Source organism: Podarcis vaucheri (genome assembly GCF_965113315.1).
Source record: "Podarcis vaucheri genome assembly, chromosome: 12".
Taxonomy (NCBI): Eukaryota; Metazoa; Chordata; class Lepidosauria; order Squamata; family Lacertidae; genus Podarcis; species Podarcis vaucheri.
Window position 1 is genome coordinate 42,643,559 of NC_138750.1, and position 13,513 is coordinate 42,657,071.

Genomic DNA, 13,513 nt, shown 5'->3' on the forward strand with positions numbered 1-13,513 from the left:
ATTCAGATGCAATATTGTCAAGTTACACACATACACACAATCAGTTACAAGTCATTGGGGAAATGTGCAGAGGGATATATGGATTGTTGCAGATCCCATCATTAGATAATAGCTTTAGTGGTGGAATGCATGATTTGAATGCAGAAGGTCCCAGATTCCATCCTGGGTAAGATCTCTGCCTGAGACCCTGGTGAACGTCTGCCAGTCAGTGTAGACACTGCCTTGCCCCACCCTCTGGCCCTGGGTCTCCTCATAAGGAAGCTGTGCCTGGAGGAAGAACTGTGAGGGGAGGGACTCCATCAGGCAAGGCCTTTTTCCACCTGCCTTGCTCCACCCTCCAGTCTCTGCTTCTTATTTTGTATTGTATTGTGTTGTGCACTGTGGTTTGCTGTTGTTCTGTTGATTGGAGTTTAGAAATTACTTATTGTAATTGTTGAGTGGATTTCTGTTTAATTTTGAAATGCTGATATTTAATATTATTCTATATTATTTTAATGAATGTTGAATGTTATTTTATTTGCATATTGTATATTGTGTTATGAATATTGTCTTATTTATATGATGTTAGCCGCTCTGAGCCTGGCTTCGGCTGGGGAGAGCGGGATACAAATAAAATTTATTATTATTATTATTTATTAGACAGAGGTGACCTCCATTGACCAATGTTCTGACTCAGTATAAGGAAGCTTCCTATGTTCCTATTTTACAGGAATGGGGAGCCTTTTTCTGCATTCCCTTCTGTAAACCTTCTGAGGGCGGCAAGCCAGTGGTGTGTAAATTAGGAGAAGCAGCAAATGTACATTTTTAGCTAAGTATAGTAGGCTAGTTTCTACACAATCTATTGTTCATCAAGGCAAGCAAGTTCATCTATTGCTTTATCAAGTTGCATATGCGACTGAAATGTTGAAATATGTGTCCTATCCTGAGATCAAGTAGGAAGACTTTAATACATTAATAAACCAAACCAAATGAGAGGTAACGTTTTCATCAGCTCATGCTCAAGTCTTCCAAACCCCCCCCCCCATCCCTGCCTCCAAGCAGTTTCAAGACGCTCAGTTGGGAGAATAAGGCTTGGCCAACTGGAACCTTTGTGGCCTTGCAAAATGGCGAGAACATTTTAAAAGCAATCTGGAAAGCTCAAAAATCAGTTTCCCATTTCTGTTGCTGTCTCAAATACCCACGGTTGTGCGGCAGATATTGAGCCAGCGGGAAAAGTATCCTTTCAGTTGCAAGACTGAAATTTTCCTGGCTGAAGAAGAGAATAATAATAGTAATAATAATAATAATAAAAACCTTCCTTACAGCATCTGTACTTCTTGAGAGCATATAATCAATAGCTGCAGAGAATTATACTCTTTTTCCAATACTGAATTAGAGAGTTGATATATGTATCACGAGCCCTTTGTGCAAATAGGCCTCTTTAACTCATATCCAGAATAAAGCTTGATATTCCTACTTCATTCATGTCAACCAAGATGTTCTTGTTGTTTTTTTGTCCTCATAGGTGTTTTGTACCTTCAATACGGAGATGAAACTAAACAGCTAAGGATGCCCAATGAGATCACGAGCACAGATACGATCCGTGCCCTTTTTGTAAGTGCCTTCCCCCAGCAGCTGACAATGAAAATGCTGGAGTCCCCCAGTGTGGCAATATACATCAAGGATGAGAGCAGGAATATCTATTATGAATTAAGTGATGTAAGGTAAGTAAGTAAGTAATAACAACAATAATAATGTTGCTTTGGTTAGGTTGGGTTGTTAAGACGTGGTACAGTGTAAAAGGGTTACAGATCAGAAAGGAATACTTTTTCTCTCTCTCTAAATCCTCCTGTTATCCAAGCACAACTTTTCACATCTTTCCTACAAGAGGAATGGGAAAACTCCCAAGGTAGAAAGCAGCTTTAGCTTTCTATATCACTGGTCATGCTGACAGGAGATGGCTGAAGTGTAGTCTAAAAGCAATTAGAATGGCACAGGTTCTTGTCTCTGTTTCAAATTACCATATTTTTCGCTCTATAAGACACACCCGACCATAAGACGCACCTAGTTTTAGAGGGGGAGAACAAGAAAAAAAACATTTTCTCCCTCTCTGCACAGCGCCCCTTCAGCGAAGCGGCCGGAGAAACGAAACGCTTTCAGTTTCTCCTCCCACTTCGCTGAAGGGCTGCTGCACAGAGAGGGAAAGCTGCACAGCACCTCTCCAGTGAAGTGAAGCCAGGAGAGCAAGAGGGATCGGTGCGCACCGATCCCTCTTGCTCTCCTGGCTTCAGCGAAAGCAAGGCGAAGCCTCCGGAGTGCAGTGGGAGTGCTCCCACTGTGCTCTGGAGGTTTCGCCTTGCTTTCGCTGAAGCCATGGAGCCTGCATTCACTCCATAAGACGCACACACATTTCCCCTTACTTTTTAGGAGGGGGAAAGTGCGTCTTATAGAGCGAAAAATACGGTATAGGAAGAGGAATATGTACATGAGCAGCTCGCTTTTCCTGTTGTGTCTGAATCAGTATATTGTCTTAAGACGTTCCGAGCGTAGATCCATCCTTGAAAAGTGGCTAATAGTGTTGTGGATGTGTGAACTATCCTTTGTGCCCAAGACTGTTGTACACACTACACCTTTAAAGCACATTCAAAGCACATTTCCCCCCTCAAAGAATTCTGGACACTGTTGTTTGCTTTCATTGCTGGGAATTGTAACTCTGAGGAGTGAACTACAGTGCCCAGAATTCTTTGAGGGAAAGGAGAGTTTTGAATGTGCTTTAAGAGGCTGTGTGTGTGTGTGTGTGTGTGTGCAGCCTGAGCTACAGCACGTTGAGGGATGTCTGTGGGCATTTTGCTGTGGTTACCCTTCAGCACTAACTCTCAGTCGTGCTTAATGTCTAATTAACCCTATGCTTCTTAACTGCTAGGGCTGATCTGTCTCTTCAGCACTCTGCTTTTCCTGACAGGCTGCTTGAAGTCAACAGCAGCAGTGCTGCAAGTTCTGACTAGTTACAGATTCAAGGCAATTACTAACTGCAGTGTGACTTTAAAAGAAACAAGACCTGTCCAAAAATCCTTCACCATGTGTTCTCCCCACCACCCCCACCCCCGATAATCCCAGTGATTAAGATCAGCCCACTAAACTTGTAGCTGCACCTGGAGCAAAGGAATTCAGTCTTATGTGCAAATTCTCCGGAGATCACGGGTGTTTAATGAAAGGCAGCGTCGTTTTAAGAGGACATAAGTGTGTTTAGATTGCAGTCTTTGTGGCCGATTATTCCTGAAGGAGAAAAAGGCAGGGATTGTTTCAGGTCTTTAATCCATAAACTGTTTGTAAGGTAGGTTTTGAAATTGTTGCATCAAAGTTATAGCTTTGTTAACTGTAAACTTATCTTTAAACTTTTTAAAACTAATTTTGAAATGGAAGCTCTTTCCTCCCTATTGCCTTTTGCCCATTTTGAGTCAAAATTGACAGAGCTGATATTGGTTAATATGTTTAGAAATGATTTGCAGCTGGATTCCAGATATGTATACTCAGAAGTAAGTCCTCCTGAATTCATAGGACTTACTTTATCAGGCATAGGATTTGGGTCATGGGAGATTGAATATGTGCAAGTATTCTCCTGTTTTCTTTTTTTAAAATGATGTTTTATTTTGGTCTGTGTTTATTACAAAAAGGAGGGGAAATCTGAGTTCATTGTTGGTGAAGAACAACTGAATTTAACTTGAAATGTAAAATGGGCTTTGCTTTCGTAAGTCCCTGCACCCAGGAGCTTTAATTAAACTGAAAAATATCTTAATTTGAAAGGGTGTGTATTTCTTCTGAAAGAATTACGCCTCCCAGGGGATAAGTAAGAGCTGAGGTGTCTGTCTGTTGTAGAGAGTTTTTCATTGGCTGGTTCCTACCATGGTGATACCTGAATTGTTAGGGCTAGGAACAGCAAACTGGGTAAACTAATGTTATTTCAACTCTCTTTATTGCTGATTCTTAGTTACTTTGTTTTGTTCTCAATTCTAGAAACATTCAAGACAGATCTTTCCTTAAAGTTTACAACAAAGATCCTGCACATGCTTTCAATCACATGCCCAGAGCTGTAAATGGAGATGTAAGGGTAAGTCATGGGTTTTTTTCTTGTTGTTCTCTAATTGTCTCTCTTTGTATGATAAAAACCTGCATGGGGTAGAACACATGCCTGCACTTAACTTTTAATTCCCCCTCAAAAAATGTTTACTGTTAAATAATGCCTGAAAATCTGCCACAATGGCTCCTTTCAAGGGCTGATCGATATTCCTAGTGCAGATACCAATTCTGTTGTTTGCTTACTGGTTAGTAAATGATGGGGAGTCCTCAACCCTCTCCTTCGGTAGTAACTGCTATTGGTGCTCACCAAGGTTCTTGCTTAATTCAGGATCTCCTAATACAATCTAACTCAACAGAGGTTAGGAGAAACCTCTGTAAAGTGTTAATCAGGCTTCCCACCAGTGTCTACTCCAGGAGATAACTGTTTAGTCCTGGTGGTGAGAAATCATACTTTGAAAGGGAAAGGGATCTACCATCAGCTGGTTAACCAAACCAAGACAGTTTATTTGAATCTTAAGATACTTTCATACTGCCTTCTAGGAGGCAAAGTGTTGCTGACTACAGCTACACTCCTAACCCAGAAATAAGCCTTATCGAATAAGGAATAAGCCTTAGAGAATTCAGTAGGACTTACTTCTGCATAGATATGCTTTGGATTGTACCCTCTTCTGATTGGTGTTCCATAATCCTTTTCAATTTCGTTGTTCTGTATGGGACAATGACAGTAAAGATTATCGTATCGTATCCTTGCTCTCACATTGGTTTAAGTTACAGATAGGTAGCCGTGTTGGTCTGCCATAGTCAAAATAAAAAAATTCCTTCCAGTAGCACCTTAAAGACCAACTAAGTTAGTTCTTGGTATGAGCTTTCGTGTGCATGCACACGTATCTGAAGAAATGTGCATGCACACGAAAGCTCATACCAAGAACTAACTTAGTTGGTCTTTAAGGTGCTACTGGAAGGAATTTTTTTATTTTGATTGGTTTAAGTTGGGAGAGTTGGGCACATGTGCAACTTATGCCAAAACAAAAACCTCACAGTCTTATGTAGTCGCTTCAGGAGCAAGCCCTGTTGAGCTCAGCAAGGTTTTCATTACAGGTCTAACACTTCTGCTTGTCAATATTGATGTGGATGAGACACAATCCCAAATATTTATTGGTGCTTTGTGTAATTTAAATTGATGTAGCTAGCGGCTGCTCTCCCTGGCCAGCTGTAAAATATTAAAGCAGAGGTAGGGAACTTCAGGATCTGGGGCCAAATTCTCTGTTAGCCCTTGAATTTTGCCTAGGCTACAACCCCTCTCCCTAGGCCATGGATCCTCCCTGTTCCTTCACCTCAAGTGGTTTTGCCAGGCTGGAATGAAACCTTGAACTGTGGTGATGCCTCTTGCCTTACTGGATGGAGACAGCTCTCCCTCTGTGTTTATAAACTTCTGGGTTCTGCATTCGGAGAATGTGGCCTACTGTACAAAGATAAGAGTCACATCTGTTTCTTTGCCTATGTTTGCCTCTGGCTATGCCAGTGTTTGCCTTTGGTCCTTTGCACCAATGGCATGCAGGCCCAAGGAGCTCTCCTGTGAGTGATTGCAGCCCAAGGTCTGGAAAAGCTTCCCCGTCCCTGTGCTGAAGAGGATCGATTTGCACGTGGGTTCTCTTCAGCATGTGGGACAGGATTCAGGTACAACTAGTTAGTTTTTGTCTGGGATCTATTTAAGGCCACACCTTCATAGCCATTGCATTCCAAAAGAAGTAATAAATGGCCGCTGGCACAAAATAGCCATTTTAAAATGGCGGCAAGCTTTTGCTGCCCGTGAGAAACCCTGTTAAGTGTCTTTTTTTTGTTGTTGTTCAGGTGAAATCTTTCCTTAAGGAAAATATTCTTTGATGTATGTTCCTCTGGATAAAATGCATTAAGTGTATCGGGCCAAGGAATGTGTTATTACCATGTGGGCCGCTTGGTTTTTTAGTAAGTCATATAGGACTTTGAAGCGGATGTCAAACGTTGTGAAAACCACCTGTAAAAATACGGCCTTTATAACCGTGCATCTGTTTCAGAGTTTTCTTGCACGCCCACTTCGGTGATTTGCGTTTGGAGTCTGAGTGCATTAAAGCCTTGCTGGAGTTATTAATGTAGCAGGGGCTGGTAATTTCTATATATATACGCTGGGCAGCGAGGTGTTGCTTTCTGTGAAACGGTTTCTCTCTCTACTTCTGCCCGGCTCTCCAGTGACTCTGTGGAGGTATGTCACACGGCAGGTGGCATGTTAAAATGTGCACCTCTGCCAAGAAAATTCATTTCCTGATCTGCAGCCAGCTCGCTTGGAGCTGTGATGTTATTAGCTTTCACGAGCTAAGCAGAGTCAGAACTTGGGCAGCCATTGGGGAGATGGACAGAATGGCGTTCACATTCAAGGAACGGTTCTTTCAGGTAAGTGCCTCTAAAAACCTAGCAGAATGGGACAGAGACCTCATGGAAGAAGCGCCCAGTTACCTGCTTTTGTTACATTTTAGCTCATTAAAAATGGGGAGGGAGGAGGAGGAGGAGGAGGAGAGGCATCGGTGAAGCAGCATGGAGAAAACATTAGCAGGATAGTGAAAGGCAAGCTGGGTGAGGTATCTTTCCCTGCCTCCCCTGTACTTGTAATGGAACAAGTGGGAGTTTTATGTGCACAAAGCAAAGACTTATTTGTAGGTCCAACATCTATTAACAGGCGAGACTGTCGTTCCGCCCTCAGAAACTGGAACTCTTAATGCTTCTCCAGTTGTAATAAGATTTCTCATTCTCATATATATATATATATATATATATATATATATATATATATAGCTTGACCCAGTGTGACAGAAGGACTGGCTGCATTTGTATGCCATTGATAATATGCTGTTGAATAAAGTTGAGTACATTATTAGGGACGACCGTTGGGTGTGGATGATTTGCTCTCCACCATCAAGTTCAGCTTCCTTTTCCCTTCAAATGGCAGACCAGCCCAGGGTGCTGTTGGTTTAGAACTGCTCCAGCAGAACAGATTGCAAGGAAAGAATGTTTGCTGCCTTGGAGGGCAACTGCTTTAATTACTTTTTAACCCAAGCAAGACTTGTATCCGGGAGGATCGGCCATCCTTTCCAGGCGTCAGGTATTGATCGTAGAGGGTAAAACCACTTCAGAGGCAAGAAATGCCAAACACATGATCGAAGCATTTCCATGGAGGTCCGTCCTTGTCCACCTTCTCCTTTTCATCTTCCCATTTTCCAATTTACTCCTTTTCAGAAGGGGCAGCTGGATTTAAGGGTTATCTCTTACATGGCTTCTATTCCTCAGACATACATATCCCTTGCTTAAATCTAAGGAAGCTTTTTTTTCCCTTCTGGAAAATGTTATTACCCTTGCTGTTTTGGGGGGGGGGAGTCAAGATATTAATTCATTCCACTTCCTCACTGCATACGCAGTTTATTTCAGGAAGAGTAAAGTAATAAAAAGTCCCACTGTGTCTAAAGTTCAGGTGCAGACTGTTAAAGAGCCACACTGAACCCTTTCTTTCACTGGAAATGGAATTGTATCTATTTGCTGATGAAAAACTGTTACCTGCCACATGTATTACCTTGATGCCTTACCTTCCTGTTTTGCGCAGCTTAAATTCTCTATTCATTCACGTATTTGCAAAAACAATGACTTCTAGCCAAGGCGTCTGCTGTCATTAGGCCAACTTAGGCAGCTGTCTAGGGCACAGACCTCAAAAGAGACAGTTATATTCAGATTAGGTTTTTTGTTATATCTTGTGCACACATACACACACACACACCCTATCTGTATTTGGGGTGCAAGCAGCTAGCCTTGCCTACAGCACAAAATATCCTGGCACCAGCACTACTTCTAGCATTAGGTAAAGTTCCAGTTCCATCACCAGAATTGTAAGAAGTGCTCGTGCAGTTGTTTACAGTGGTACCTCTGGTTAAGAACTTAATTTGTTCTGGAGGTCCGTTCTTAACCTGAAACTTTTCTTAACCTGAGGTACCACTTTAGCTAATGGGGCCTCCTGCTGCCGCCGCACGATTTCCGTTCTCATCCTGAGGTAAAGTTCTTAACCCAAGGTACTACTTCCGGATTAGCAGAGTCTGTAACCCGAAGTGTTTGTAACCCGAGGTGTTTGTAACCCAAGGTACCACTGTACAGGGAAAACCCACCACTTGGTAACTTTTACATATTACTCTCCCCCCCCCCAATGGTTAAACTTTCTGGTGAAGGTTTCCCCCTAGTGGCCAGAACTTCCAATATTTCACCAAAAAGGGGGGGGGGATACAGTATATTTATTTATTTATTTTAAGCAGTTTTCACATTTTTGAAAGCCGTCTTTCCAATAAATGATGTTCTTCTCAAACCCAATTTTATGCAATACGTCATTTCATCTAATGACTGCTACATACTTTCCCCTGAATAATCTGGGTTACATTCCTGAGGAATCACTGTTTGTAGAAGGGTTGTTCAAGGCTACGGGTCCCACCTCTGCCAGTGACTGTTTCTGTGGCCTTGGGCAAGTCTCAGTTCTGGTAGCCATCTATGAACAGGAATAATAGTGGTCTGTCTCACTGGGTTGTTTAGAGGATAGGTGCAAAGGCACGTTACACTTTAAAATGAGTATGCTATAGAAGTGATAAATAGGGGAGAAGCGGTGGCATGAGAGGCTCTGGAGCATCAGTGAACTGAGCTGCAAATTTGATGAGCCATGAAACTGTGTCATATGATTGCAGCGAAAAATGCATCAAATTTAAACTAGATGTGCAGAATCCACAAGACCGCCAAAGACATTCAGGAGCGTAAACTGCGCCCCTCCTGCTGTTTTAATGTTTCTGGAGCTTATTGTAGCCAGTGCATGTCGTGAGCACAACTTCATTAAACATGTATTTTAATTTAACTTTTATTAAATGTGAGAAAGTCACATTTAAAGACTTTCAAGAAGCTCCCTGAAATGCTGCCGATCCTTCCCCTCCATGTTTCTGATGACAGTTGTAGGACTGAATGAAATGAGAGCTTGAGACCAGCTCCACTGAATTGAGAGGCGGAGAGAGGGGGAGAATTAAAATTAGGTCAAAACCAGAGATTGTGCAGATGTCATTTATTGCTTGAAACTTTGTGAGTATATTTGTTCTGCATGGTTTTTTTTCGGGGTGGGATTTATATTATATCACTGATAAGCAAAATTATATATTGTCCTGACCATTTTTCTTCTTGACTAGTTTTGTGCCTGCCCACCATGAAATGGCTAGTAAGAACAGCCTATTTAAAGCAGTTGGATATGTTTCCTACATTTGCAAAGTGGAATGCTTGTGTTTGGACATCCTAAGGGCCCATACCGATGAATGATTTCAGTTTTTGCTAATGGCAAATGACTAAATTTCTATTAATGGCAAAAGACTGCTGAACATACAGAAACAAATCCCTCTGGCCCCCCAAAATGGTGGGGTGCAAGTATGCTGCTGTCTTGGGTTGTGTTTGCCATAGCTCAGGATACAGTGTGCTCCCAACTGCTGGATTTTGAAGCCACGTACACGTGGAGGTTAGGGACGTGGGTGGCGCTGTGGGTTAAAACACAGAGCCTAGGACTTGCCGATAAGAAGGTCGGCAGTTCGAATCCCCGCGACGGGGTGAGCTCCCGTTGTTCGGTCCCAGCTTCTGCCAACCTAGCAGTTCGAAAGCACAAAGTGCAAGTAGATAAATAGGTACTGCTCCAGCGGAAAGGTAAACGGCGTTTCCGTGTGCTGCTCTGGTTCGCCAGAAGCAGCTTAGTCATGCTGGCCACATGACCCGGAAGCTGTCTGCGGACAAACGCCAGCTTCCTTGACCAATAAAGCGAGATGAGCGCCGCAACCCCAGAGTCGGTCACAACTGGACCAAATGGTCAGGTGTCCCTTTACCTTTACACGTGGAGGTTAGCTACAATCCATAACTATCTTCTTGTTTCTTGTGAGATGCTGCCGTTTGATGCATTTCCCTTCCAACTAGTTTCCATCAAATCTGAAGATGCGAGGTACATTCACTTCTCAGTTAAGCTGAGGTGTGTACATTCGCGTTAGCCATTGCATGTGCTAAGAAAGCAGTTCATTGAATAGAAGGGGGGCTGGGGGACGGGACTGTTGCAGGCATGAGGAAACCAAACATAAAATGTGTGTTAGGTGAAGATATTCCCACCCCCTTTCAGGTGTGTACAACAATGGGCAAATGTGACTTGAAATGCAGAATTGTGGGGGGTGCGGATGTCTTCACTGTGCTTTAAGCTGCTGGTGTTTATATAGCCTTGGCACTGGAGAGCATCCCTGAGAAAATGGGGCAGCGTGTCAATTCTACACACACACACACACACACACACACACACACACACACCCCCCAATGGCCAGGCCTGGCAAGTGTAGTGGCTGGCTTACTTCTTTCATCTCTTCAGCCTGGGGCTCAAAGGATCAAGGGAAAATTGGGCTCAGAGGATGCGCTCCAAGGGCTCTTATTGCAGTAAGCAGGACTGCCCTGTCCCTCATGCTCATTTCAGTCAGTATCTCATCTATATAGATCGGTTGTAATATTTGGAGGCTTTTTTTGGGGGGGGGTGGAGGGGAAGGCCAGCAGCTGAAGATATGATAGAAGGGTATGAGTTTTCTCCCGCTCTCATAATGCTGGAACTCTGAGACATCTAATAAAGCAGAGTGATGGAGGTCTCAGGATGCACAAAAGAGAGAACTTCACACACAGCATAGTTAACCTGTGGAATCTGCTCCCCGGAGATAGAGCGATGGCCACCCTCTTGAATGGCTTTAAAGAGGCTTAGACAAATTCGTTGAGGATAAGGCTGCCAGTGGCTGCTAGCCACACTGGCTACGTTCTCCCTCCACTGAATGTTTCTGACACTTGCTGTTCCACTTGCTGGAAACTGCAGAAGGGGCAGAGGGTGTCCTTCCTACAGGCATCCGGTTGGCCAATGTGGGAACAGGATGCTGGGCTATATGGACCTTTGGCCACATCCAGCAGGGCTCATATGTTCTTATATTCAATAAATCAAGCCGGAAAAGCAAGATGAAAAAGTGCTTCCTTCCCAACTGCTTCACCCCCCCCCCCTTTCCTTTTCTTTTGAAGGAGGAAAGAGAAGAAGTCAGGCAAATGTCCTGGATCAGGATTGCAGAACTGCCAGCAATCCCCGCAAACAAGTCGTTTGTTTTAGAGTTGCAACACTGGACCCGTTATCTGGCGCGGAAAGCAGATATTTAAGCAATTGGTATTTTTTAAAGTCTGGTATGGCTGAGGCTCCTTCAAATTGGTTTAAAAGGTCCCATATGGTGCTTCTCTGCTCCTGCTACTTGGCTTGGGACTCTGTTTACTTTAGGGGAGAGATGTGACTGCACGTCGGCTCAATATCGACTGTCCGCAGGATACCAAACCTCATCCTTCCCTCAGCATCGCTGTCTGCTTCTTTCTAGTGCTTTGTCATTGAGAGGTTATGACAACACAAGCCATATTGTATTTATAAACATCACGTGTTTCCTTGCCATGGCTTGTGGTGTCTGCCAAGCAGAACACATGGAAGAAGCATTTCTCGTTAGCTCAGCATTGGTTTTGGTTATCCTGATTTCCGGAACAGGGCAGGAAAACGCCGCCTATGCTCAGATTTAACTTTTGTGCAGTGAAAGCAAAAGCTTCCAAATGGCCGTGAAATCGTTTGAATGAGGCGGCAGCTCCTCCTTCAGACCTCCTCATTTTTTCCCCTGCTGAAACTTCTCTCGGCAAACGGGAGCATGTCAGTTCAGTTTTTTGGGAGACCTGAAGGGCAGCATTAGACACAAGTGTTGCACTACCTCAAAGACTCCTGCTAGAAAAGTGAGCTTTTCTGGAGCATGTAAGGTAAGCCACAAGCTGTGGAGAGAGATGCAAAATTCGTGTGGGGCTAAAAGGTTTATAGATTTATTTATTTTTTAAAGGGAGGCTATAGGCTGGCATAATCTTGAGAAAGCAAAACTATAATTTTGTGTGACGCATAACGGGAGGAATGAAATATGCTCGCTTGGCTTTTGTTGACTTCCAGAATATATTACTCGGTTTCCACTGTGCTCTGAATTTGTTCACACCCAGGTGCTTCCCTGAGCTTTTGAATGTGGTCTCTGACATACTGGGTCTGATTCTGCAAGGAGAGTGGGCTAATAAGTAACAAATGAGCTGTTGATTTGCTGCTACCTCTCCAGTCAAAAGGAAGCCAGGCCTTAAGGAATTAGCTGTTTAAAACCAAACAGCCATGAAGTATGGATGTTGGCTGGGTGTGGTAGTGGATGCCTTTATTTCATCTGGGATGTAGCAACTTCAGTGAGGCATCTGTGGATCACTAGTAAAGGTGAAAGGGTTTCTAAAATGTGAAAGACAGTGAATGTATGTGGTGGTGGCTGAGGCATGGGGGGGGATGGGAAGTGCAAATGCTACCTAATAATTGGAAAGCCATTCTGCATGTCCCCCTTTCTACCTCAGGATCCAGTGGTATAGCATTGGGTTGGGGTGTCCAGTTCCAGGACTTTTTTGAAGCGGGAGTAATGGCATAATCTACAAGAGCACCTCATAACTCTCGGACCATCTTCAGTCCAAGTGAATGAGAATGAGGTTTTCAGTTTTGTTTGTGAAAGGTTAGCACAGGGGAAAGGGGGTAGCAAAAGCTGGGTATTTCCTCTCTTTCTCTCTCTTTTCTTCGATCAGGTTCCTACTTCATGTTTTAATGGTTTAAATGGAAAACCTTCTTTTCAAGACCGTTTGCGTTTCTAATTAAAAGCTGACGGCTGCCTTCCAGCTGGCTGAACATCTTTTTTTGTGAAAGACCAATGTGCCTTCCAAGCTGAAGCTGAGAGCATGCAGTCAGAAGTAAGCACCACCGAGAGCAGCAAAGCTGGCACTCATGAATCTATGCAGAGGGTTACACTCAGCTTGATGCTCACAAACTGGGTGGTATTAGGTACTGCTGCTCTTTGGAGGGTGTTTGTATCTGTGCATATGTAATAATGGGTCAACACAACCGCCTGCATTTATGGACGCTCCTTGGTGCGTGGCTGTGGGGCCTGCCATCATGAACACCTCCAGTTCAAAATTTGGCACTACACCATTGATGAGGTCAATGCAAACAGTTCCTCCAAATTGTGGATGCTGCACCACCATGACTGCACTAGCTGGAAGGACATAGCATGTGGGGTCCTTTCACTGTAGAATACCCATGCCAGTTCTTGTAGCGATGTGGAAGGTATCTTCCCCCATGTGCAGTAAGTAAGCCAGAGGTCAGCCGCCTTTTTGGAGTTTTGAGCAAGTGTCATGAGTGCCACCCTCTGGTCACTTTTCTTTCACCCTCCCCCCTGCCCCAGATCAGCTCCCCCTCCCCACCATCACCACCACCACAGATATCGCAAAATAGAAAGTGTGCAGGCACACACTTCACTTTCCCAATTGATCT

At 43.7% G+C, this 13,513-nt stretch overlaps 1 protein-coding gene across 4 annotated transcripts in view; it reads left to right on the plus strand.

Moving 5' to 3' along the window:
• The window catches only part of KIAA1217, a 174,768-nt gene that overhangs the window by 93,163 nt on the left and 68,092 nt on the right, over window positions 1-13,513 (plus strand). For all 4 annotated transcript variants that reach the window (XR_014212589.1, XM_082193612.1, XM_082193613.1 and 1 more), the window contains exons 4-5: window positions 1,505-1,703; window positions 3,994-4,087. Coding sequence is in view for 3 of the 4 variants with exons in the window: in XM_082193612.1 (XP_082049738.1) it covers window positions 1,505-1,703; window positions 3,994-4,087 (293 nt within the window). In the remaining variant the exon portion in view is untranslated. The remainder of the gene's footprint in view (window positions 1-1,504; window positions 1,704-3,993; window positions 4,088-13,513) is intronic.